This window comes from Elgaria multicarinata, chromosome 15, assembly GCF_023053635.1.
Source record: "Elgaria multicarinata webbii isolate HBS135686 ecotype San Diego chromosome 15, rElgMul1.1.pri, whole genome shotgun sequence".
Classification (NCBI taxonomy): domain Eukaryota; kingdom Metazoa; phylum Chordata; class Lepidosauria; order Squamata; family Anguidae; genus Elgaria; species Elgaria multicarinata.
The window spans coordinates 6,266,912-6,292,334 of NC_086185.1; the positions used below are offsets into that span (position 1 = coordinate 6,266,912).

The 25,423-nt window shown below is 49.1% G+C and overlaps 1 protein-coding gene across 2 annotated transcripts in view; it reads left to right on the forward strand.

Moving 5' to 3' along the window:
* The first annotated feature begins 975 nt into the window (after positions 1-975).
* The window catches only part of ARHGEF6 (Rac/Cdc42 guanine nucleotide exchange factor 6), a 53,630-nt gene continuing 29,182 nt past the window's right edge, over positions 976-25,423 (forward strand). The window contains exons 1-5 of one of the 2 annotated variants that reach the window (XM_063141673.1): positions 976-1,140; positions 5,295-5,378; positions 13,986-14,070; positions 19,816-19,943; positions 21,082-21,280. In XM_063141673.1, coding sequence (XP_062997743.1) covers positions 976-1,140; positions 5,295-5,378; positions 13,986-14,070; positions 19,816-19,943; positions 21,082-21,280 — 661 coding nt within the window. Of the gene's footprint in view, positions 1,141-5,294; positions 5,379-8,659; positions 8,735-13,985; positions 14,071-19,815; positions 19,944-21,081; positions 21,281-25,423 lie in introns of those variants that run through there. The other variant, XM_063141674.1, reaches the window with a different exon arrangement.

Consider the following 25,423-nt stretch of genomic DNA (forward strand, 5'->3'; position numbering starts at 1 on the left):
CACGAAACACTTGGGCAGTTCCACAGCTCGTGCAAAGGGTTTGCCATTAAGTACAGTCAACAGGAAGCTTTAACCAAAGCTAGCAGGAACTGCTTGCATTTCACCTTGCACTCTTAGGCATGCACACAAAGTACATGTACACTTTAAAGGATGCAATGTGTAAAGTGAGCCTCGGTCTGGGTCTTTTATGAGCAGGTGCCTTGCTAACATTTGTCTATAATAGAATGGATGCCGTCTTCTATATCACAGTTAATGCTTCTTTAAATAGGACCTCTAACGTGGTCTATACATTAAGCAAAATGGGATGATAGCGACAGACTCCTGAAACAGACTCAACCACGTCACTTTAGACTGCATGTAGCGGATCACAGTTTTGAATTCTTTCCTGCATTTAAAACATAACTCTGGAAGTAGAAAGATTGTTCAATGAAAATCAGGCTAGGCTACAGATGTTATTCCTGGTGTCTGTCCATCTCCCCCCCCCACACACACACACACACTTTTTAAAATTTATTTTTTACACAGAGAAGTATTCAGACCTGGCATTCCCACCTAGTCCCCCCTACCATCTCATTTCGTTGCAAATGTAGTCCAGGTCCATCTCTTATATTGGGAGGAGCGTGTTGTTAAAAGAGATACAGAATATCTCTGTTTATTTCAAAACATCCAGCACAAAAGTTCTTCCCCTTCGTACTTCGGAAGACATAATCACCAGAGACCAGAAGCTGTGAATGCAAATGCACCGAAACCCGTTCCTCCAGTCAGAGCAAAGTCAGTTTCTGGTGATTTATTGTTTTTTAAAAAAAGAATTCATCCGGTTTGTGGCTTTTAAGTGCAGGGCAGTAAGTAACCTCTAGAGCTGTTCTTCTCGCTCACCCACCCCAGAAGAAGCAGGAAGATGAACTTACGGATGTGGGTTAGGCCTTGTCATTGCACATAAGATCAGGGAAGCTAAAGACAGAAAATCTACCAACCATGAATCCAGAAGAGCGAATCGTAACCTGGCTGATTTCACTGGGGGCCTTAAATTCTCCCAAAATGAAGATTGGCGACCCTGTCCAATTTCTCAAAACATCTCTGAAAGATGGGGTCGTGCTGTGTAAACTCGTTCTCCGGCTTTTCCCAGGATCAATAGATAAGGTAAGGCTGCAAAGGTACGTTCACCTGCTCATCACCACAAGTCTTCCTTGCAGGCTCTGTAGAAGTGAACAGAAGATATTTCTGCTCCAGTAGTTCGGCGAAGAACACACGCCACGATAGGGAGGGGCCACAGATCAGTGGCAGAACATATACTTTACTTGTGGAAGGTCCCAGGTCCAATCCCCTACGTTGCCGGGTAAAGTTAGCAGGGCTATGAAAGCCACCTCTCTGCCCAAGACCCTGAAGAGCTGCTGCCAGACCAAATGGACAAAATAGTTTGACCTGATGGGGTGCTACCACTGAAAAGGCCCTCTCTTGTACCTGGCTGTCTCGCCTCATTTGGCAGGCGGGAGGGGAGAGCTACTGACAATCACCTTAGGTCCAAGTAAGTATACACACGGCCGGAGACGCTCCTTTGGGTAATCTGCCCCCAAACCCTTTAAACTTTAGCAGCAGCACTTTGAATTGGGATTGGAAACAGACTGGCAGCCAATGCAGATGGCAAAGTACTGGCTTAATATGATCCTATCTGCCACTCCTAATTAATAGTCTGGCTGCTCTGTTTTGGACTGAGAGACAGTGTGGTGTAGTGGTCAGAGTGGTGGACAGGGACTTAGGAAACCTGGGTTCTAGTCCCTACTCAGCCATGAAGCTCACTGGGTGACGTTGGGCCCGTTACTGACTCTCAGCCCTAACCTACCTCACAAGGTTGTTGTGAAGATAAAATAGAGAGGTATGTAAACTACCTTGGGCTGCTTGCAGGCAAAAGGGCAGAACATAAATATAATAAGTAAAGAAATAAACTGAAGTTCTTGGTCCATTTTTCAAAAACGCTCCCATAAAACACATTGCAGTTCTCAAAAATTTGTTATTTATTTGTTTGTTTATTACATTTTTATACCGCCCAATAGCCAAAGCTCTCTGGGTGGTTCACAAATAAGTCAAGGCAAGGTCTTTCAGCTGCTGTAGTGGAAGAAAATTCAGAGTTCCCAGAAAGAAAGAACAAAACTAGAAGAGCATCCCACAGAGTTTAAGGATTGCTGGCATGCCATGTTGTAATTTGGGGAAAAGTAGGGGGTGCTGGCCCAGGGGCCAGATCTTCAAATACTTAAAAGGTTGTCACACAGAGGAGGGCCAGGATCTCTTCTCGATCCTCCCAGAGTGCAGGACACGGAATAACGGGCTCAAGTTGCAGGAAGCCAGATTCCAGCTGGACATCAGGAAAAACTTCCTCAATGTTAGAGCAGTATGACAATGGAACCAGTTACCACCGAGGTTGTGGGCTCTCCCACACTAGAGGCCTTCAAAAGGCAGCTGGACAACCATCTGTCAGGGATGCTTTAGGGTGGATTCCTGCATTGAGCAGGGGGTTGGACTCCATGGCCTTGTAGGCCCCTCTAACTCTGATATTCTATGATCTCGCCTGTCTGGGGCCCCCAATCCAATCTGGGGGTAGTTTACATAATCTCTGCGGTTCCCCAGAAAACCACGCCCACCCCTCTATCCCTAGCCCACCCACTTTTTCCTCCGTCCACTGATTATTGGATAGTTTCCTGCCTTTTGTGGCATTTCCCCACCTCCACCCCTGATTCTAAAAGATTGGAATGCCTCTCTGAAGTCTTAATTAGTGGCAGCAAGACCTGAAGCTAAAACGAGTGGCTTTTATTTATTTATTTTATTTTATTTTATTACATTTTTATACCGCCCAAAAGATGAAGCTCTCTGGGCGGTTCACAAAAATTAAAACCACAATAAAACAACCAACAGGTTAAAAGCACAATTACAAAATACAGTATAAAAAGCACAACCAGGATAAAACCACACAGCAGAAATTGATATAAGATTAAAATACAGAGTTAGAACAATAAAATTTAAATTTAAGTTAAAATTAAGTGTTAAAATACTGAGAGAATAAAAATTTCTGGACACCTGCCTATGGGACCCCTATTTCTGGACCCCTGCCTATGGCTCCGCCCACCACTGGAACTCAGATCCCCAGATTTTCTCCAAATCAGAATTTGGCCCTTGGGTAGCATAGGTACGGGACCCCCTGGCATGTAGTATGGCAGAGTGAGCTTTTGAGTTTTAGGAATGGAGAGCATCCCCTACCCAATGGAAGGGAACCTGTGGATCTATGGGGCACAGGCCAAATCAGACATAGTTGCAAAACACAAAAAGACTAAAAGGAACCAGTTTGACAAGAAAGAGGAAATAGTAATGAAATAAATGACAGTTAGTGCGATGTAAAGTCAATAACTCCGCCACCCCCACCACCCCAGGCCTTCCAACTTACTTCCTACTCTCAAAAAAATAAAAAAGGGAAGTTATAACTGCAGAAATACTCGGATTGGCTACATGTAAACTGTAACAACAGCTCATATACTTGAGCCTGCTCCAAAAAAAAAAAGGGATATGAAGGTTTGTGGCGGGACTGAAACGTTCAGGGCGGTATTTTTGTGTGCTGGCTCTTTCTTTCTTTCCTTTTTTTGCCCTGCGTAACAATCTGTTCTTGCTGTAGAAGACAACATTTCAACAGCAGGGCCGTGTGTGCTCTGCATTTTAACACACACACACCCCCCAAATAATATCCTCAAGTTCTACACCCAGGAGATTGCGATGTGACGCCAAATGCAGCCATATTCTTGAAATCTGCGTGGCTTCCTCTTCTTTTGCCTCCTTGGCTCTGAAATACCTGCCGCGTGATTCATGTCATGGACACTGGTTGTGTTAGCCTTTTGAGGGGTGGGGAGGCTCTCTGCAAACCACTGTGGGATACATTCCCACCCGCAGCAGCTAAGACCTGGGAAATCTTATTGAGCAACGCATGTGGATTCCGAGATTTCGTCAAACGTGTTTTCAAGCACGGCTTTGCAACGGTCAAGGCTGCTGCTCGATGCCTCTAGGCCCCTGCTGGCTGGGGATTATGGGAGTTGTAGTCCATCACAGCCAAATTGGGAAGGCTGCCCTAGAACCTATGCTTTTTCTGAGCTTGGGCAGAAGTGCAGTGCATCCGCAGCCCTTACGCCCAGCAGCAATTAAGTGCTCATGCTTTTGTATGCAAGAGGTCACGGGTCCAACTCCCCGGCATCGCCAGGGAATTGGCTACAGCTCTGAAGAGCTGCTGCCAGTCGGTGTCGACAGTGCTGGGCTAGATGGACCCGACGGTCTGACTCAGAACAAGGCAGTTTCCTTCATTCCTAATGATGATAGGCATGCGCAAGGGGTGTGCCAGGGGTGTCCAGGCACACCCTAATGTCTCAAGCAATAAGTGCTGAATTGAGGGGGCCATTGAGTAGGGACCCAGACGCAGCAGGAACAATCTTCCGGCTGCCCAGCTGCCACCACCTCTGATAGCGCACCGTTCCTCCAGGCAGCAGGAGTGAAAAGGAATTGCTCTGCCAGGAGCCACACTTCAAAGAGGCCAGGAGGAGGGGCCCCAAAGGTCAATGTCACCTCGTAAGGCCCTCCTCTGGCCAGTATCACTACAAAGCCTCACCAATGCTAGCTCTTGAGGAGCATCTCCTCAGCCCCCCCCCCCCCCAATGCAGCAGCCCTCCCACGGTCAGGCAAGCTGAATGCAGAGTAGGCGTCAGTGTCTACAGTGTTTAATTTTTTTAAAAAATGAATAAAACCAACGGCCTTTAATGACTGAGTATTCCATAACTGTTGGCCTTTTAAAAAATAAATAAAATCCCTGGGTGCACACCCTAAGGGAACGTGCTGTGCACGCCTATGCTCACGATCCCCTTCAAGGACCCTCTTTTACAGAAGCTCAGCTTGGGAGTTCCCCCTTCCTTGTCCCCTTCTGCAGGGCCCTGGCGGTGGCTTGGCTGGGGCTGGCCGGACCTTCCCAAGCCGTGTCATTATCCTCTGGCATTCGACGCAAAGATGCCGGCCGCGTCACTTTGACGGCTCACTCGTTCCGTTGGCTTCGCTCCTTCTGCCTGGGTTGACAGCTTGCCTGCCTGCCTGCCTGCCTGCCTGCCTCCCACCCATCACAGCCCACTTTCTTGTGAAAGTCAACCCAGTCCCAAGCTGCCTCGCTCAGCATTACACACGCACGGTCTAATATCCGCGCCGGCTTGCTGAGACCAAAACGGGCGCTGCCGGCAGAGCCTCACGAGATGTCCCTTGTTGGGTTTTGATTGTTTCAGTATTGCCTGGAGCCCAAGACTGAAGCCGAATGCACCAGCAACATCCAGGAGTTCCTGAACGCCTGCGCAGAGCTTGAAGTTGAGGTATGTGTCAGAACATTAGTTCACCAGCTCAGCGCTGTGTCAACTCTCCCAGGCAGTTTCTCCAGCCTTGAGGCCTGGGATCCTGTAACTCAAGGAGGTTGAACCTCAACGGGGTCTCGATTCGGCTCTCCAGGGTTCCCCGGGTGGCTACGCTCTTTCACCTCTCCCCTAACCCCTTTTGCCTTTGCCCCCCCTCCAAGCGTGCCTGAAATTGAACCCAGCCCTTCCGCGCCCCCGATTTAGCAAATGTCCTTTCATGATTCGTAAATTCCATTTTAGAATGCTCCTTGATAGAAGCAATTCGGAAGATGGCTTGGGCATGCTCATTATGAAGGTTATTTTTAAGAATAATGTTTGCATAATAAAATCCAACCAGTACTTTAAAAAAAAAAAAAACAGAAGCAAACTTAACAGTAAGAAGGCTTTTAAAGATGTAACCATATTTTTGAACTCATGTAAAAAAAACAAAAAAATGAACCTATGCAACTAGTATAGATGGGTTTAGGAAGGAAATTTACCCTGAGGTCAGTTGGTTGGTGACTCTGAAATGTGTATGTAAGAACAACAAACAAAGATATGCCTTGGATTTGTTTTTTGATTTTTTTAAAATATATTATTAGAAACATTTCTTGGCTGTCTTTCAGGGCAAAAGGCCTGTGTTTTTGTCCAGATTTGACAAACTAAGGCGATGACTGGAATAGGAGAGGGTCCTGGTGTTACAACAGGGCCAGCCCTATCATGTGGCAGAGTGAGGTAGCCACCTCAGGCGGCAGATAATGGGGGGGCAGCAGTCACATGGTGATGTGCAGAGCCTCTCCTGCACCCTCTAAGCTAGTTTGCTGTCCTGAGGTGTGCTGAGGATACTGTCCCATTGGTTATATGTGGGATGGGACAGGGGTGGGGGACCATTTTATCCTCCCCCACCCCAGGTAAGCAAAATGTCTTGGCCAGCCCCTGTGTTGCAAACAGATTCTCAGTTTGCGCCCTGGGAATAAATAAACCCTTCTCTCGAGTCCAGCAACCCAAGGTCCTGAATCACAGGTTTCACTTTTCACCCATGGGTCGTGTGCGCCCCCCTCCCCCTCCCGGTATAGCTTATCTTCAGAAATGCTGGTTTTACCGGCCTTTCTACTGGGTTTACAGGCATGATAGCTGGGAGAGATTGGAGAGGAAAGGAAGAAAAGAACTGGTGGGGGGAGGTGTCAGTTGTAGCTACATACGGCAGTTTCCACCAGGTGCCATATATATGTATGTGACCGGGGGGTGGGAGGAAGCAGTTGGTTCTTTGAAGAAGAAGCGGTGTGGAGGAAAAATGTGCAAACTCTATGCAGCTGTTATTGTAATGAATGTTTCTGAAAATGACTAGATTTCTGCACGCAGGCAGAGGCTGGAGAGGGAAAAACGGAGACAGATGTCTGGATTCTATCCGGCTGCCATTAGTGGGTGTTTGGTAGCTTGGGAGACGACATGGAACCCTGAAACTGCCGTTCCGAGCAGCATAAAGCACTTCCTCAACCCTCCGCGTGGCCTTCTCACGAGTAAGGCTGGCAATCCCATCTCTTAAGGAGAACGGGCCGGCCGGCCTGCAGAAGGCAAAGCCCCCCTAAGCTGCGTCTGGTGGCCCACCAAGGGGCACGGTGGGCGGCCCCGTTTTGCAGCCAGGCTGAGACGGCGAAATCAAGACGGACCTTGAGGGCTTGGAGCTTAGCCATAGCAACTATAACAACCCAAGGGGGCTTGGGCCCTGCTATCCATTTATGGCCTGTGCTTTATTGCTCTTCGTGTTTATGCGGTTTTATATTTAGTTGTAAGCCACTTTGGGAGGGCTTCTGCCCTGAAAGGCAGCTTAGAAATGTCCATCATCCTGGTTCCTCTCTATTCAGCCCTGGTTAGGCCTCATCTAGAGTATTGTGTCCAGTTCTGGGCTCCACAATTCAAGAACGACGCAGAAAAGCTGGTGCGTGTTCAGAGGAGGGCAACCAGGATGATCAGGGATCTGGAAACAAAGCCCTATGAAGAGAGACTGAAAGAACTGGGCATGTTTAAAAATGGGCTAAAGTTAAAGGAAGCCAGATTCCAGCTGGACATCAGGAAAAACTTCCTGACTGTTAGAGCAGTACAACAATGGCAACAGTTACCTAGGGAGGTTGTGGGCTCTCCCACCCTAGAAGCCTTCAAGAGGCAGCTGGACAACCATCTGTCAGGGATGCTTTAGGGTGGATTCCTGCATTGAGGAGGAGGTTGGACTGGATGGCCTTGTAGGGCCCTTCCAACTCTGCTTTTCTATGATTCTATGATCATCATCATAATCATCCTATACTCACAACAACCAAGCTGTGAGGTAGGTTAGGCTAAGGGGCTACCAGGCACTGACTGGCTCCAAAAATCACCCAATTTTCTCCCTGACCCAGAACCCGGGTCTCTTCCGCCCCAGTCCAACACTCACAACCATTACACCAGGAGGGAGGGAGGAGGAGGGAGGCGTCCTCTCGTCTGAACTTGGCTGCAGAGGTGAGGGAATCATAGAATCATACAATCATAGAATATCAGAGTTGGAAGGGGCCTACAAGGCCATCGAGTCCAACCCCCCGCTCAATGCAGGAATCCACCCTAAAGCATCCCTGACAGGTGGCTTTCCAGCTGCCTCTTGAAGGCCTCTAGTGTGGGAGAGCCCACAACCTCCCTAGGTAATTGGTACAATTGTTGTACCGCTCTAACAGTCAGAAAGTTTTTCCTGATGTCCAGCTGGAATCTGGCTTCCTGTAACTTGAGCCTGTTATTCCGTGTCCTGCACTCTGGGATGATTGGTAAGAGATCCTGGCCCTCCTCTGTGTGACAACCTTTCAAGTCTTTGAAGAGTGCTATCATGTCTCCCCTCAGCCTTCTCTTCTCCAGGCTAAACATGCCCAGTTCTTTCAGTCTCTCTTCATAGGGCTTTGTTTCCAGACCCCTGAGCATCCTGTTTGCCCTCCTCTGAGACCCGCTGCCTGCGAGGAAAGCGCTCTGCACACTCCCCGGCGCCGCTGCGAGGCGTGGCGTGGGAGGCGGGCGAGCGGCGCCTGGAGCAGCCAGAGCGCGGAGGCAGAGACGGCTGCCCTCGCTCGGCCGGCCGCCTCCCTGCAGCGCTCCGGGGACTCCCGGCGCGGCTGGGGGTGGCGCTCCCGAGCCCGGCCGCCTGGCTGCCTGTCACTTCCCCTTCCTTGCGCCGCCCGCCCGCCCGCTCGCCTGCTCTCCCGCCCGCCTGCCTGCCTGCCTGCGATCCAGCTCCGGGTCAGAGCGCGGCGCCTCCGTCCCGGCTCTCCGTCCCAGCCCAGCGGTGGCGCCCTGGGCCGGCCGCGGCGGAGCGCCTGAGCCGGGTGAGTGCTGGCCAAGCCCCCCACCCCCCCCCGTCCGTCCGTCCTCGCCCCCTTCTCCGCGGCCCCCGGCGAGCGCCGGTTCCCCCCGCCGCCGCCGCCGCCGCGCGCCCCTGCCCGCCCGAGCCTCGCCGCCCGCCCGCGAGAAGCCCCCTCCCTCGGCCGGCTGCGCGCCCCCCACCCCTGCCCCCATCCTCCAGCCCGCGCCGGCCTGCTGGCGGATCTCCCCGGCCTACGGAGGAGGGCAGCTGCGCGGCCAGTGCCCGGCTGTTTGCAGGCTGCGGAGCTTCTGGGTGGCATCCAGTGGGAGCCCTACTTAGAGTAGACCCATTGAAAGGAATGGCGCTTTCATTTAAGCTCCATGCGTTTCAGTGGCTCTGCTCTGAGTAGGGCTCACATTTTTCCTTCTTGCTGGGGGGAACTCCGGAGAAAGGTCTTCTTCTTCTTCTTCTTCTTCTTCTTCTTCTTCTTCTTCTTCTTCTTCTTCTTCTTCTTCTTCTTCTTCTTCTTCTTCTTCTTCTTCCCCCCCCTCCTCCTCCTCCTCCTTCTTCTTCTTTTTTCCCTTCTTCTTCTTCTCCTTCTTCAGTGGTCTTCTTCTTCTTCTTCTTCTTCTTCTTCTTCTTCTTCTTCTTCTTCTTCTTCTTCTTCTTCTGTGGTCTTCTTCTGTTGTTGTTGTTGTTGTTATTTTATTACATTTTTATACTGCCCGTTAGCCATGGCTCTCCAGGCAGTGCACAATTAAAAACATAAAAAATACATCAAGTATACAGTAAATTAAAACAAAAGGTAAAAGTGCAATATCAAATCAGATCAATTACAGTCCAGGGAAAGCCTTTGTGAAGAGGTACATTCTGCTCCTCCCTTGCTCCCCCTCTGTTTCGCTGTTATGGTTTATTATTTTCATAATAGTGCCATTGGTGAATGTCTGTGTATGGAGCTTTAGTGCAGGTCCCTGCCCTGAGAGGCTTACAATCGGGAAGTGGAAGCGGAGACCGGGGTAAACATTGCAACTGTGTTTGATGTGGTTTATAGTGGCCTTCCCCAACCCGGTGGGCCCTTCTGATTTTTGGACTACAACTCCCCTGACCATTGGTCGTCCTGGCTGGGGTTGCTGGAACTTGTAGTCCAAAACATGTGGAGGGCACCACCAGGTTGGAGAGTTGGTTTACAGCCTGGCCCTTTTATCTCGGGGGCATTCTGGGATGAAGTTCTCTCACTCTCCCCTGTATCTGTTTCACATCTCTGTAGATCCATCTATAATTTTTGCATGAAACTATACAGTAAAAAGTTTTGTGATATTTTGCCCACTGTAGCTCTGCCTCAGTTCCTCCCCTCCTTTCCTGTGCTTAGCTGTTCTAAACCTCTCCTGGAATGAGAGGCAATTTTATACCCAGGGAAGCATTGTTTTTAGATGCTTCATCGGTCAGATCAATCCATTAAGGGCACAATCTCTTGCACGTGTCGACAGAAAAAAAGTCCTACAGTTCCTAACACGCCTCCTAAATGCATTAAAAAGAAATCAGGCAGTAACTTAAGGTGCAATCCTATGCATGTTTAGACAGAAAAAGCCCTGCAACTCCCAGCCAACATGACTTTGTAGGACTTTTTTACTGTCTAAACAAGTACAGGATTGCACCTTTACTTATTTTTATTTTTTTTAAAAAAATAATATACTTACAAAACGAGCAGGTTGCAAGTGCTACCTTAAAAGAGGCATTCTTGGAGCCCAGGGCTATATCTGATGCTGCAGCATTGGTAAAGCTAAGTCTGATCAATCTCTTAATGTTGAGACTATGGGAGCCTCGTGTAAGAGCACTATATAAATAAATCAACTTAAAATTAAAAGAAAAAAAGAGGCATGGGGCAAGATGGAATGCCCCTTCAGAGATGTGGCTTGATAAGGGAGAAGGGAGAAGGGAGAAGGAGAATGCCTTTTTTTGTTGTTTCTTCAGAACTATTGTGTTTTATTCATATGTATAAACGGAGAGGATAAATGAAAATGTGTAAGAGGCAGAAAGAGGAGGAAGATGAAAGAAGTGAAGGATAACTCCATTGGGGCATGTTGCAGGGTCAAACAAAGGTCTGACTAGCCTGACATTCTTAGTGAGAAAAAGCCCAGCAGGAGAGGCTACCTTAGACTGACCAGGGGTCCATTTAGCTCACACGAATTAGTGTGGTTCTCCAGGTAGACCCTGCCTATGCTAGAGAGTGAACCTGCAAAAAAAAAGCAAATGCTATTTTGGCCTGTATTAATAGAAGTAGAGCTTCCAAATCGCACAAGGTACTGGTTCCTCTCTATTCGGCCCTGGTTAGGCCTCGTCTAGAGTATTGCGTCCAGTTCTGGGCTCCACAATTCAAGAAGGACACAGACAAGCTGGAGCGTGTTCAGAGGAGGGCAACCAGGATGATCAGGGGTCTGGAAACAAAGCCGTATGAAGAGAGACTGAAACAACTGGGCATGTTTAGTTTGGAGAAGAGAAGGCTGAACGGAGACATGAGAGCACTCTTCAAATACTTAAAAGTTGTCACACAGAGGAGGGCCAGGATCTCTTCTCCCTCATCCCAGAGTGCAGGACACGGAATAACGGGCTCAAGTGACAGGAAGCCAGATTCTGGCTGGACATTAGGAAAAAGTCCTGACTGTTAGAGCAGTACGATAATTGAACCAGTGACCTAGGGAGGTTGTGGGCTCTCCCACACTAGAGGCCTTCAAGAGGCAGCTGGGCAACCATCTGTCAGGGATGCTTTAGGGTGGATTCCTGCATTGAGCAGGGGGTTGGACTCGATGGCCTTATAGGCCCCTTCCACCTCTACTATTCTATGATTCCATAACCTAGGATTTTTGCATCCTGCAAGGGATGTTCTCTCTCTCCCACTAACTATGGCTTCCACATGCGCTAGCCTCTCTGCTCCTGCTCTGCAGGAATCATTCTCAAAATCGCCTCATGGATCAAAACAGTTATGGGTGAAAAATCTGGGCCTGTGTGTGTGTGTGTGTGAGTGAGAGAGAGAGAGAGAGAATGAACACATCCACATTTTTTTAGAAGCATAGGGGGAAAAAAGAGCCCTTGAGACAACTTAACTTTTAAATCTTCCTTAAATGGCCTAGAACCAGGTTAATTCAAGGACCGTGAGTCTTTTTACGAGTTTTCCACCAGTTGGGAAATTCAGGCTGGCTGTGAGTAGGGATGGAGTTTTTTAAGTGGCAGCTACACCCATGTTTGCTCGGTCATGCTCCACCATCTCTTTCTCTGTTTTTCAAAGGGCTCTGAAGAGTTTTCTCTTTCGCGAGGCCTTGTGTTAATAATTTCCACTGTTTTTAATGCCTTCTCTCCTGGTTTGTTTCAACGGCTGAGGATTTGATTACTGTTCTTGCTTGTCTTTGTGGTCTAGTTTATGTTTTGTCGTGCGCGGCGTTTCTAATTAATAAAATGCAATAGATCCTATCACTCCCTCCCAGACGATCCCCCACATAGCTCAGACCGCAGGGCGTCATGTGCGGAGCGCAAGAGATACGTGGCTCTGAATTGCTGCTGGAATCATTCAGTCCAGATGCTCTGAGTGAGTCAAGCCGTAGGCTGAGAGTCGGAGGCGCCGCTCAAACGTCCCATAATCCAGGATCCCATTTTGGTACAGTTCATTGGGCCAGTTTACAGTCTACAGCCATTGGACTCAGAAAATGTCCCCCTTCTTGATCTAAATTATAGGTTGGAGCCTGGGCCTGGGGTTAGAGGAATGCATGCGATGGGATGCACACTGCCTGGCAGTGGTGCTCAGAGTAGCAAGGCAAAACCACAGAGCCGCTTGGCAGTTCGGGGATACAGCTGTAAAACTGCTGACATGGAAGGGAAAAAAGTTTCTCCCCTTACTTAAGTTTTTCACAAACCACTAAGACATCTGCATCACCCAGTTGCTTTCCAAACTCAGTAGCTGAATTTTTAGGGCAGTCAGGCTGCCCACCTGATTCAAGAAATCTTAGTCGCTCCATCAAATAAGCAGTATTGGATTCGTTAATCGATTCGCTCTGCGTGAGTTTGGCATGCCGCTCAAAACGCTAGTTCTCATGCAGGGTGTGCCGGAAGAGTGCTGTCCTTGCTTTTAGATGGTCTCAGCAGATGCCATTTTGGAACAGGCGTTCCCTTCAGTGTTAGAATAAACATGAAAATGTCTATTTTAAGTTGGTGCCAGCCATCTGCAGCATTTACAAGTACTTAAATTAAGAAATAATTAACTTTTAAGAAATTGCCTGATTAGTTAGCGATGCCTTATGGATCAAAAAGTTTGTGGATTAATCTAACCAGTGAATTAATTTAATGTTCCAGCTCTATTTTATTTAGGAATGTAATATACACACAATCCAATGAAAAAGACGCTACTTTAATAGTGCAATCCCATGTAGATATACTCAGAAACAAATCCCAGTGGGTTTAAGGAGACTTACCTGGGAGTGTGCATAGGATTCCAGCTTAAACCGGGTAGAGTTGTAGGGTTTTGCTTTCTCCTGCATTCAGAGTCTCTAAAACTCAAGTTCTTTCTCTCGTGAACGTGAAGATGTTTGCAAATCTTGGTAAATTCTGATCAAGGATGAAACGAAACTGAATTCTCACCCACCTGCGCTGGCCAAATTCACTACATACAGTTATTACCAGCTTACAGAGGTCCTGCCTGCCATAGGTGTTAGAGATGAGGAGCCTCTCTGGAAAAAAGCAGTGGCAATCCTACCTAATTCAACAACATCACAAACATGGTGGGAATTAGGGCTGTGCAGCGGCTCGGCTGAATCTCTGAAACCGAAGCGAGGCGGGCTGATTTGGCCCGCCTCGCCTCGCTTCCGAGGCGGTTCTGGATCAGCCCGAGGTGCTCCGAAGCCAAAGCCAATTGGCTCCAAAGCTTCGGGGCGCCTCAGGCCACATTGATTTCAATGGGACTTTCTCCTAGGTATGTTTGTACAGGTTTGCACCCTAAGAGTACAGACTAGAAGGTAAACCCAGTTGATCTCAGTCAATTAGTTCTGATTTAAAGTAAATGACTCCAGTGCAGTTGCTCCCCAGCCAGTGGTATTTGGGGTTACACTGGCTCTGAACATGGAGGTCCATAGAGGCATCATGGCCAGTAGTTCCTGCCTCTCATCCCCTGTGAATTTGTCTCTGTTTGCCTTCAGGTTTTGATAGCTTTGTTTGTCTCCCTCTGAGTTACAGGCTGCTAAGAGGTCTGCTTGGAAGACTGACATCAGTTTCTGTTTCTTTTTACACAGCTCTTTGATGCACATGATTTATACACGGGAGACAATTTCCCCCAGGTACTGAATACCCTTGCAGCTATCAACAAAGCTACCGAAGGTAAGGAAAAGGGGTTGTGTTTATTTTCGTATCTGGTCAAGAGGGCAGGGCACCTGCAGCTTTACGTGTTGCGAGGAAGAGGGAATCTCACCAGGTGCTGCATGCATACAAATGACACCTGCTGAAATTCCCTTTTCAATATATATTTATTTATTTATTACATTTATATACCACCCCATAGCTGAAGCTCTCTGGGCGGTTTACAAAGGTTAAAATCAGTGAACATTGAAAATGAATATATAAAATTTTTAAACCATCAAAAGCATAAAAACAACAATATCCATTTAAAACAACTGTTAAAGATGCAGGAGCCCTGTCCTCCTTTCCATGTGGTCACTCTACTGTCACTGAGCTCCAGCCCATCACCTGAGAACGGATGCTTTTACTCTTATCTGAACAAGAGAGTCTATTCCTTTTTGTTATTATTATATTCCTATGTTGTATTTATGCTCCTGTTTCTCCTTTGCTTTGATTTCCATCTCATTACTGGGACTGCACCACAAGCAGGGAAAATTCTTCCCCCTGCTCCACGAAACCGTTCCGCCCATAGAAAGCTAGCATCTCAGGGAAAAGACTGGCCAGGGCATAAGTTGTCCTTTGCCTTGGACAGTAAAATGTCTTGGGCCGGCCCTGCTGGAGAAGGTAGAAAACCTGTTTATTCCCAGCGATGGGGTGAGCAGCAGCCTTCGTGCGGAGTTCTTGCCTGGCTGGCAAAGCGCAGCGGAATCCGTGTTTAAAGCTGAAGTCGTTGGGGAATGCAAACACTGAATTGTCAATTGGCGCGTCGCACTTCGTTGCTGAATAGACGTTTCGACTCAAATTCTAACAAGCTTCTAAGAATAGCTGTTGGCGCCGATGCCTCAGCGAGCAACGTTTTGCTTGCCCGATCACTTAGTAGAAGAAATCAATGGGCTGTTTTCAGAGAGAGGTGGAGGGATTTGGAACTCTGTGAATTCGCCAGCCGTGATCAATGAGGGTTGCTCATCTTCCTTTTGTCGCTGAAGGAGTCAGAGGTGATAAAACCGTGCACTGTTGTCTCCTCCACAGTTCAATACAACTCATCTAGAAACAATGGAGCGGGTGGGGGGGGGGAACTATTTTGAGCTGGACAGCCACAGTAAAGCATTCAAGAAGCAGCTGGACAACCATCTGTCAGGGATGCTTTAGGGTGGATTCCTGCACTGAGCAGGGGGTTGGACTAGATGGCCTTGTAGGCCCCTTCCAACTCTGCTATTCTATGATTCTATGCGAGCCGGTGTGGTGTAGTGGCTAAAGTGTTGGGCTGGGAGTTGGGAGATCCGGGTTCCAGTCTCCACTCAGCCACTCTCAGCCCACTCTCAGCCCAGCCTACCTCACAGGGTTGTTGTTGTGAAGATAAAATGGAGAGGAGGAGGATTATGTATGCCACCTTGGGTTCCTTAAGGAGGAAAAAAGGCAGGATATAAATGCAATAAATAATAATACTGTTTGTGTGGAATATTAAATCCTTATAATGATGAACTCCTGTCAAAGCAGTTGAGTTGTTTTTTTTAACTGCCTGGAATGACAGAGACCTCTATTACTGCTATAATTTTATTACGTTGTTGTTGTTTTTATTTGTTTTATATGGGTTTTATTCGTGTGTTTCTTATTCTTGTCCATCTCCGTATTAGCCGTAAGGTGAGTAACACACTAAGTGCTACAGCTGGGTTGTTGATATGGACGTACAGCACCATGTACATTGATGGTGTTAAATAAATAAATAAATAAATAAATAAATAATCAACCCTGCATTTCTGGCCATTCTCTGCCTGTTCCTGTCTCAAAATCCTGAGATGGAATTATTACTCATGAGATTTGAATAATCAAAATGCACATGCACAAGCTTTCAAAGAAATTCGTTTTTATCGCAGCAATGAGGACTAGCAACTTTTAACAGAGCCAAACCCAAATAAGTTCAGGCCCTGCCCTTCCCCACTCATAGCTATGTATAAAACAGTTTGTGAACCCTGTTCTAGGCAGAGTCTACCGAGAGAACCAAAGCAAGAATCCGGGCAGTAGAACCACAGAGAGCTCCAATCGCCACTGAGCAGGATTCAGGCTGGGGAACAGAGTAGAGATGTTGTTCCAGCAAAGTGTTCGAGCTGACTGAATGCTTAAATAGGCTGCAGCCAGGTCAGGAGGTTTTAGCTCCCTCCGTCACTCCCTGGATTCTTAAAGGGGCCTTGCACAATATTGTCTGGTTTGGCTCCAGCTCTGCTGAAGGTTTGGGAACAAAATCTGGCATCTTTGGAGAACATTAGAACAGGCTCATATCGATGACAGATGGGCAGGCTCGTGGCGTTCCCTTTACAGTGCAGTTCCTGCAGAGTGAGGTCTTCTTTATGGAGTGGGGATTGGGGGGGGGGGGGAGTGTTAATTCCTGCATCCAGTCTTCCTCCTCCTTGGGGTCCTTGGAATTCATAGAATCATAGAATTATAGAATAGCAGAGTTGGAAGGGGCTTACAAGGCCATCAAGTCCAACCCCCTGCTCAATGCAGGAATCCACCCTAAAGCATCCCTGACAGATGGTTGTTGTAGATCACAAGCTGAATATGAGCCAACAATGTGATGTGGCTGCAAAAGAAGCAAGTGCTGATTTGGGCTGCATTAATAGAAGTATAGCTTCCAAATCATGCAAGGTACTGGTTTCCCTCTATTCGGCACTGGTTAGGCCTCATCTTGAGTATTGCGTCCAGTTCTGGGCACCACACTTCATGAAAGATGCAGACAAGCTGGAGCGTGTTCAGAGGAGGGCAACCAGGATGATCAGGGGTCTGGAAACAAAGCCCTATGAAGGGAGACTGAAAGAACTGGGCATGTTTAGCCTGGAGAAGAGAAGATTGAGGGGAGACATGATAGCACTCTTCAAATACTTGAAAGGTTGTCACACACAGGAGGGCCAGGATCTCGTCTCAATCCTCCCAGAGTGCAGGACACGGAATAACGGGCTCAAGTGACAGGAAGCCAGATTCTGGCTGGACATCAGGAAAAACCTCCTGACTGTTAGAGCAGTACGACAATGGAATCAGTTACCCAGGGAGGTTGTGGGCTCTCCCACACTAGAGGCCTTCAAGAGGCAGCTGGACAACTATCTGTCAGGGATGCTTTAGGGTGGATTCCTGCATTGAGCAGGAGGTTGGACTCAATGGCCTTGTAGGCCCCTTCCAACTCTGCTATTCTATGATTTTATGATCCTTCTCCTGATCATAGGGGCTCTGACACCTGGGCTTTCTTCTCCTTTCAAAGGCTGGAGGGAAATAATACCGAGACCTCCAAATAACACCAAGCTAGCATTCCGAACAGAAAGAACTGTGCTCGGTAGACATCTTTTAGCATCAGATGGTGAGCTGTGTTTGGCAGCATGCATGACATTCCAGGGGGAGGTTTCGCGTGGGTTCTTGGGAACGTGATGTCGCATCCGTGTGCATCTCTCTTGGCTAACTCATCGGGTGAGCTTTACGTTTGATCTTTTCGGATCAGCCTCCAGAATGTTGGGAGGCGTAATACATTATTCGGCTGGCAAGATGGGAGGGGGGACGTCACTGATGTTTGTGTGTTTATGGTATATGCATGTGGAGGGGGGGCTTCTCCAGTCAGGAGAAGAAAGGGTGGGGGACCCATCTGCGTCAGCTTACTATTCGTTCCCAGTTGCCAACAAACAGAAAAGTGCCGTGGCGGTTTGCATCAAATGTCAGTGTGCTTTTGAGTTTTCTGCAGTGTGGGGTTTATGTGGACCCGTTGTGCTGCCAAAATTCAGAGACCTGCTTGACAAGTGAAACGTGGAAAGCGGTGAGCAGTTTGATCTGCTCTGATCTCCTTGGGATGATCGGCAATGAAATTGCGCGCTCTCCCCTAGTGCAACCTTGCTAAGCTGCGGGAGGGGGAGGAGAGGTATGGATCCGCATAGCCGAAGCAAAACAACCTGCCCTTTCAGCACGCAAACATCTGCCTTTGTTGTCGGGGGAGGAAGCACATAAGCCAGGCTGGCCCAACCAGGCACCCTCCAGATGTATCGGACTGCATCTCCCATTGGCCCCAGGTGGCATGGTGACTGGGGATGATGGGAGGTGGAATGCAACACACCTGGAGAGCGGTAGGTTGGGGAAGGTTGGTGGAAACTGTAGGAAAAGCCGTAGTCCAGTCGTGGAGCACCTACTTTGAACGTTGAAGGCCGCAGGTTCAATCCCCAGCTCCTCCGACCAAGAGGATCAGGAAACAGGGACTAAAAAGGGGAAATCCTCTTGGCAGTGGAGGCTGGGGCAGAGGGCAGGGATCGCCGAAGGAGAGGAGTAGAAGGTCACCCATGATAATCGGCTGCTGCCTGCCATGCCTTGGAGCAAATGCACCTGCTTGTAGTGGGGTTTCTCTGCCACAGGTGGGTGGGGAAGAGACAGAGGGTCCCTGCCCCATTCGCCCCCATATATACAGCCACCTGTGCCTGATGGAGACCCAGGAGAGCTGCTACCTAGATGGACCATGGGCTTCTGATTTGGGTGGTGTCGCGTTTCCGAGCCCTCCCTCTGCCGTGCAAGACAATAAAGAGGTCTGCCAAGTAATCCACGAAGCTTTATTCAGCCAATATACATCTCTTCTCAGCTGAAGACAGGTCAAACACTAGGGACTTTCCTCTAGGCTAAGACTTGGCTTACTCAGTGAGACGATTGTCCTTTCAACAAAAGGGAAGGTCTTTTCCCTGAGTCCCTTTAAGTTCAGGGAGGATTCCTCTGAAGAAGCCTTTGACGAGAAGCTAGCTGAGCTGATCGCCTCTCGCCTACTTTGAGCTCTGCCCTTTTGAACCTGCATCAAACTCTGGGATTGGCCAGCTCTGAAGTCCCTCCCCCCTCTGAAGATTCTTGAATTCCCACAGCCTCTGAATTGTTAACGTTTTCATTGATAAGGTCCAGTGAAGATTCATCCCTGGCAGGTGAAGAGCCTGTGAGAATCACCTCCCCCATGTCTAGTCTTGTTTCTTCAGCTTCAGAATCTGATTCCGATTGATAGCCCCACACCGAGGGGAACAGGCCTGATCATGACAGCTACAAAGGGGCTTTGCATGCTCCGTGGGCCGTTTCACACAACCTGTGGCAGCCAGCCTTGTTTTTCCCCATGAATGCACACTCAACCGGTGAATGTTTTGCATATTAACAACAGTGGCTGCATGGGAACACCATAGGCAAAGGCAGTCTACCTCTGAATACCAGTTACAGGAAGCAAGAGCAAGGAAGGATCTATTTCCTTGCCAGCCATGTTCTTCAGCTTCCCAGAAGCATCTGGTTGTCCACTATAGACAGGGTGACCATATGAAAAGGAGGACCGGGCTCTTGTATCTTTAACAGTTGTACTGAAAAGGGAATTTCAGCAGGTGTCCTTTGTATATATGGAGAACCTGATGAAATTTCCTCTTCATCACAACAGTTAAAGCTGCAGGAGTCCTGCCCCCTTTTGTATCTGGTCACTCTAGTATAGCTCCTGCAGCTTTCACGGTTGTGATGAAGAGGAAATTTCACCAGGTGCTGCATGCATACAAATGACACCTGCTGAAAATCCCTTTTCAGTACAACTGTTAAAAGTACAGGAGCCCGGTCCTCCTTTTCATAGGGTCACCCTAACTATAGAGAGCAGGAAGCTGGACAAGATAGACCAGTGGTTTGATCCGTCAGGGCTCCTCTTACATTCACTATACTGCGGGGTTTTGATAGTTTCTTGTTTTTTTCTTTAAACAGATCAGACGCCTGCTAGGCCATGCTTGCGCCCGGCTTCTTCTAGTTCCACCACCGGGAACGGCCCTCCTCTTGCTCAAACAACGGCTCCGAAATCACCGAGAACATTACGCAGGCAGTCAAGAGTCGTGGTACGTTTTGTTTGAAATCAGCCAGGGCGGCTTCCGGGTGGAAGTCCGAACGTGGAGCCGCCCCCACCCCAGCGTCCCTGGCTTTGCTTTGGCTGGACAGGCGTGGGGCGCCATCTCGCCCGCCAAAGCGAAGCCAGGGATGCTGGGGTGTGTGGGGGGTGGGGTGGGAGGCTCCACATTTGGACTTCCAGAACTTGAATGGGGTGCATCATGGGGTCTTTGAATGAATGCATGTGTTCAGGCATGTGTTTGTTTGGAGTGAGTGATGCTGAGTGTGTGTGCATGCGTGTGAGTTGGGGGGGATGATTTGGAGGTGATATTCCTATTAAATAATGCATTTTAGACCCATAGATGTTCCTTTCCCATTTGTTTGCTATAATTGGCATGACGTATTTCTTGCACTTTAAAATAAATTTAGCACTTTCAAGTTTTGTGCTTCTTATTTTTTCCAAGAAACATATGTTCCTCAAAATCAAAGTCGGCATTTTCTTTCGGGAGGTGGGGTGAAAGTAGCTCACCTTGCCTTGGGCGCAAAATAGTCTGGCACCAGCCCTGGCGAGATGGCAAGAGAAACAGAGGGAAAGAGCCAAAGGGCTGAGGCAGAAGCCTGTTTTAGCAGAATGCCCTTTGCTGCCAGTAATTCAGCCCCTGGGGAGGCGTTTCAACCTTTTAGAATAAGGGGAAAACACTGAATAAAAGCCAGGAAACCAGCAAACGCTGGGTGGTCAGGAGAAAGGGGGTGGAGCCAGGGAAAGGGGGTGGAGCCAGGGAAAGGGGCGGAGCCAGGGGAAAGGGGCATGGCCTGGGGTTTTGCGCCCTTGTGTTAGACCTTTTAGTTTGGCTTCAAAATATTTCACACCTTTTACATGAGTTTTTGTATTTATCATGATGTATTTTATTTTTTGAATTCGTAAAACCACTTAGAGATGTATTTATTTATTTCTAAATAAGGGAAGCAGTATATGAGTTGACTAAATAAAGAAACAACCTGCGCTTTGGACTGAATGAACAGCGGCTGCACAGATAGCAACCGCCTGCCTCCCTGGACGTACGAAGCCCCCCCCCCCCCGATTCTTATTTGCACTTTGTTGGTTGCAGTGGCCTTCACTAGGCTGATTATCACGCTTGTTTGCATTAGGAGATGACGGAAAATGGCAGTCACCAACTGGTGGTTAAGGCCCGGTTCCACTTCAAGCAGACCAATGAGGACGAGCTGTCAATCAACAAAGGCGACATCATTTACGTCACTCGGGTGGAGGAAGGGGGCTGGTGGGAGGGGACCCTCAACGGGAGGACAGGATGGTTCCCCAGTAACTACGTCCGAGAAATTAAATCTGGTAGGAGAACTTTTTTAAAAATGTCGCTGTTGTTACTGCTGTTGTGATTATTATTAATGTCACTTTTTGGTATAGCTATGCTTCCCCTCAGTCCCAAAGCCCGAATCTGAGTCAAAGCGGGCTGATTCGGCTGCCTCGGCCCGAATCTGGTTTGGGACCAGATTGGGATGCTTCAGCCTGAAACAGCTGAACTAGTTTGGGCCAGCTGCGGCCACTCATCCGCCCAAAGGATTTACCTGAGGCCTCCGTGTAGCCGACTGGCCTCTCTGGACCGCCGTAGATTTATCATTGAAAATGATGGCAGCCAGAAATAGAACCAAACGATACGGCCCGGGACCGAGGCATCTCGAGTTGAATCGGGACTGATTTGGAAGCTTCATTTGGGAGGGGCTTTGTGTGTGTTAGGGTTTTTTTAAAAATATTTGGGAGGGGGCATTAAAGCACATGGCAGGCCTTCTCCTATAAGGACAAGTACATCAGGGAACTCCGCAGAAACGGTAGCTCCATATGTTCTATCCCAAAGGTAACCAACTTCTGGGGGTCAGGGAGCTGCGTTGCCTCCCCTGAAACCCACCACATTCACGGCCAAATTTACCGCTTTGACGGCAGCGGCAGCACAAAACGTCATTTTGCAGTGAAACAAGGCGCTCCGGAAAATGCAATTTGGCTTGTAAATGCCCCCCCCCCACACACACACACAATTTCACTGCAAAAGCACCACAATTTTCCCCATCGCTGTTGCAATTCTAGCAGCAGCGGGGGGTGGGGGGGAGAGACAGGGGCTGTGAAAACAGCTGTGGGGGAGGCATAGGCAGGCCAAATGTTCTCTGCTCCTGCCAAATGTTCTCTTTACGTGTACATTGAAATTTGGGGTGATGATGATTTTAAGGCCTGTTGCTCCATTCCCCCCCCCCCCCCGGCTGTGCTTTCATCGTTTCAATCTGTCATTGTAAGGCATAGAAACGCCCCTTTCTCCTGTTACCCTAAATGAGAACGGACAGTTACGGTTTGTCAGGCGGCTAGGAGGAAGCCAGGCTGAACTCACACTCTGCGGAGTTGGCGTAGCGTCGCGGCCATCCGGGTCATGTGATATTGTCTCAGGCGGCCGGCCTCTCGCTGAGAACAGCTCGGTCTCTCTCCGCAGTGGGCTTTTGATCTGCCTCACGTGGCCATCATATGACGGTCCTCTCCCCTGGCGCTGGGATGTCAGGAGCCCTTGAGGAACAAAGTTTGGCTTGCTTGAAATGCCAGGAGAAGCTTCCCTGTAACGGAGACAGGAAATGCTGCACGGGGGGAGCTGTGCTCTCGGGAAAGCCCACGGGCTCTGTTAACGCAGTGAATTCCCTTCTGTGCTGTCCCCCCCCCCCGCCTCTGCATTAAAATTATATATTGCACTGCAGGGAGCACCATAAACTCTTTCTACATTAGGTTTCTAAACTTTGATTGTTAGCTCCTTGGGGCAGGGATCTCTCTCGTCTCTCTCTCATTTTGTGCTACGCTGTGAAATGTATTTATTTATTTAAAGTGTTGATATCCTGCCTTTAATTTGCTAGCACAGCATTTCGTAAGCCAAAGGGGCTGACAGCAATAAATAATAATAATAATAACAATAATAATAATAATATATTTATTTATTTCTTACCCGCCTCTCCCTTTGGATCGAGGCGGGGAACTACATTAGAACAGGAATCAATACATCTTAAAAATTCTTGATTTAACATTGATCTGGATAGGCCTGCCGGAAAAGGCTAGTCTTTAAAGCTGCCTTAAAATCACACAGAGAGTTAATTTTACGAATCTCCTCCGGCAGGCCATTCCACAATCTGGGGGCGACAGAAGAAAAGGTCCTCTGGGAAACTGATGTCAGCCTAGTTTTAGCTGACTGAAGTAAGTTCACCCCAGAGGACCTGAGTGTGCGGGGTGGACTATATGGGAGAAGGCGATCCCGCAGGTAGCCTGGACCCAAACCATTTAGGGCTTTAAAGGTAATGACCAACACTTTGTACTTCGCCCGGAAACTAATCGGCAGCCAGTGGAGTGATTTTAATGTTGGGGTAATATGCTCACTCCTAGATGTACCGGTGACCAACCTGGCTGCCATATTTTGAACTAGTTGAAGTTTCCGAACTAGGTACAATGGTAGCCCTATGTAGAGCGCATTGCAGAAGTCAAGCCTTGAGGTTACCAGCGCGTGCACGACTGTCTTTAGGTCTTCTGACTCTAAGAAGGGGCGCAGCTGGCGTATCAGAATTGTTGGCCAGGGGTGCAGAATTACTCTTGGGGTCAGTTTGGGTTGCCCCATGGGCCAGAGGCTCTGCTGCCCTGCTCTTGGTGAAGTTGCAGAAGGCCTTTGCACCTTGGCAGGTTCATCTTGGGGCAGCTGGCACCCCTGGCCATCGAGGGCTTTAAAGGACAAATGAATGATGGAACCAAACAGGTCGCCAATGCAAACATTTCACGCTACTAGACCATTGGTTAACCTAGATCAGTTTTGTCTGCACTGTCTGGCAGCAGCTCTCCAGGGGTCTTTCTTACCCCTACCCGGAAATGCCAGGGATTAAACTTGGGACCTTCTGCACATGAAGCAGGTGCTCTGTCACATCAAGCTATGACTCTGCCCTTGAGGCATAAGAACATAGATCCCTTCCTTCTTCCTAATCAGACCATGGGTCCATCTAGTCCAGTATTGTCAACACTGAATGGCAGCAGCTCTCCAGGGTCTCAGGCTGGAGTTTTCCTGGAGATGCTGTCGGGCATCGAACCTGGGACCTTTGGCACGCAAAGCAGGGGATCTGCCTCTGAGCTGCAGCCCTTCCCCATGAACGAGGGACATTTCTGAGCACTGGCAAGATATAGCATGCCTTGTGCATTGATGGCACGATGCAGTAAATATAGAACACATTTCCTGAGCTCTTCCGGGTGCCACGGGTGTGTTTCACGAACACCCTCCCCCCATCGTGGCCTTTACAGGGGATGGCCAACGACATCACCAGCCCACCTTGTCTGCTGTTGGTCAGTGTTGCAAGCCGCTACCCTGCGGTTAACCCTTTGAGCATGGACTCTTCCATTGCCACTCAGTGGCAGTGGTTGACCCTGGGGTGTTGTCCAAATTATATAGTAGGGATGTGCTCCGCTTCTAATCGGACCGGAGAAGCAGGAGCGGAGCGGGGGGCTTCGCCTGCCCTTAAGGCGGAGGCGAAGAGGATTGGGGGGCCAGCGGAGCGTGGCGGAGAGGATCGAGGTGAAGGCGGATCCTTCGCCTCGATCCGGAGCTCCGCTGGAAAGGTAAGTGGGGTTTATCGGGCCCTGCCGCTGTCGCTGTCGCCCATGCGGCGACAGCAGCAGGGCCCGGTAACGCCCCCCGCCCTCCTCTACCTTACCTGCCTCCGTCCGCGGTCCGTCAGTGTCTTCAATTGAGCCCGCGGTTCCACCAGGAAGTCTGGGCTTGCGGCCCAGACTTCCTGGTGGAACCGCGGGCTCAATTGAAGACGGCGACGGACCACGGACGGAGGCAGGTAAGGTCCCCCTCTCCCTTGGTCCCTTACCGGGCTCTGCCGCCATCACCGCATGGGCGGCGATGGTGGCAGGGCCCGGTAACCCCCCCTATGGGGGGGGAAACGGAGCTCCGATCCGGATCCGGAGCTCCGAGCGGAGCGGAGTGGGCACAGGCGGAGTGGGGGCGGGGCGGAGCGGCCCGATCCGAAAATGGCGGATCTGAAAGTGAAGCGGAGTGGGGGGTCCGTGCACACCCCTATTATATAGTCTGGCAAGATATATCCTGGAGGAGGTACAGTCCTAAACACGTTAGGCATTTCTACGCGGTTAAACCTTTTCATCCGTGCCAGTGCCATGTTGAGGCTCCTCTTTTGCTCACCTGCGTGTTTGGCAGGGGTGTAGTGGGCCCTGTAGAAGCCGGGGCCTCCATTGTCCGTGGAGCAGTGAATCCTCTCCGGGTTTCAGTCGAAACCAGTCAGGACTTTAAAGGAGCTCTCCAAAGTGCTGAATCCTATCCCCCGAAATGGTCTCAGCACCTTGAATAGCTCCTTTAGAATTCTGACTAGTTCTGATCAAAACCCGGGGCGGATTCGGAACCCCACTGACCCCGGAGCCACCAGCCTCCACTGGCTGGTGGTACCCTTTGAG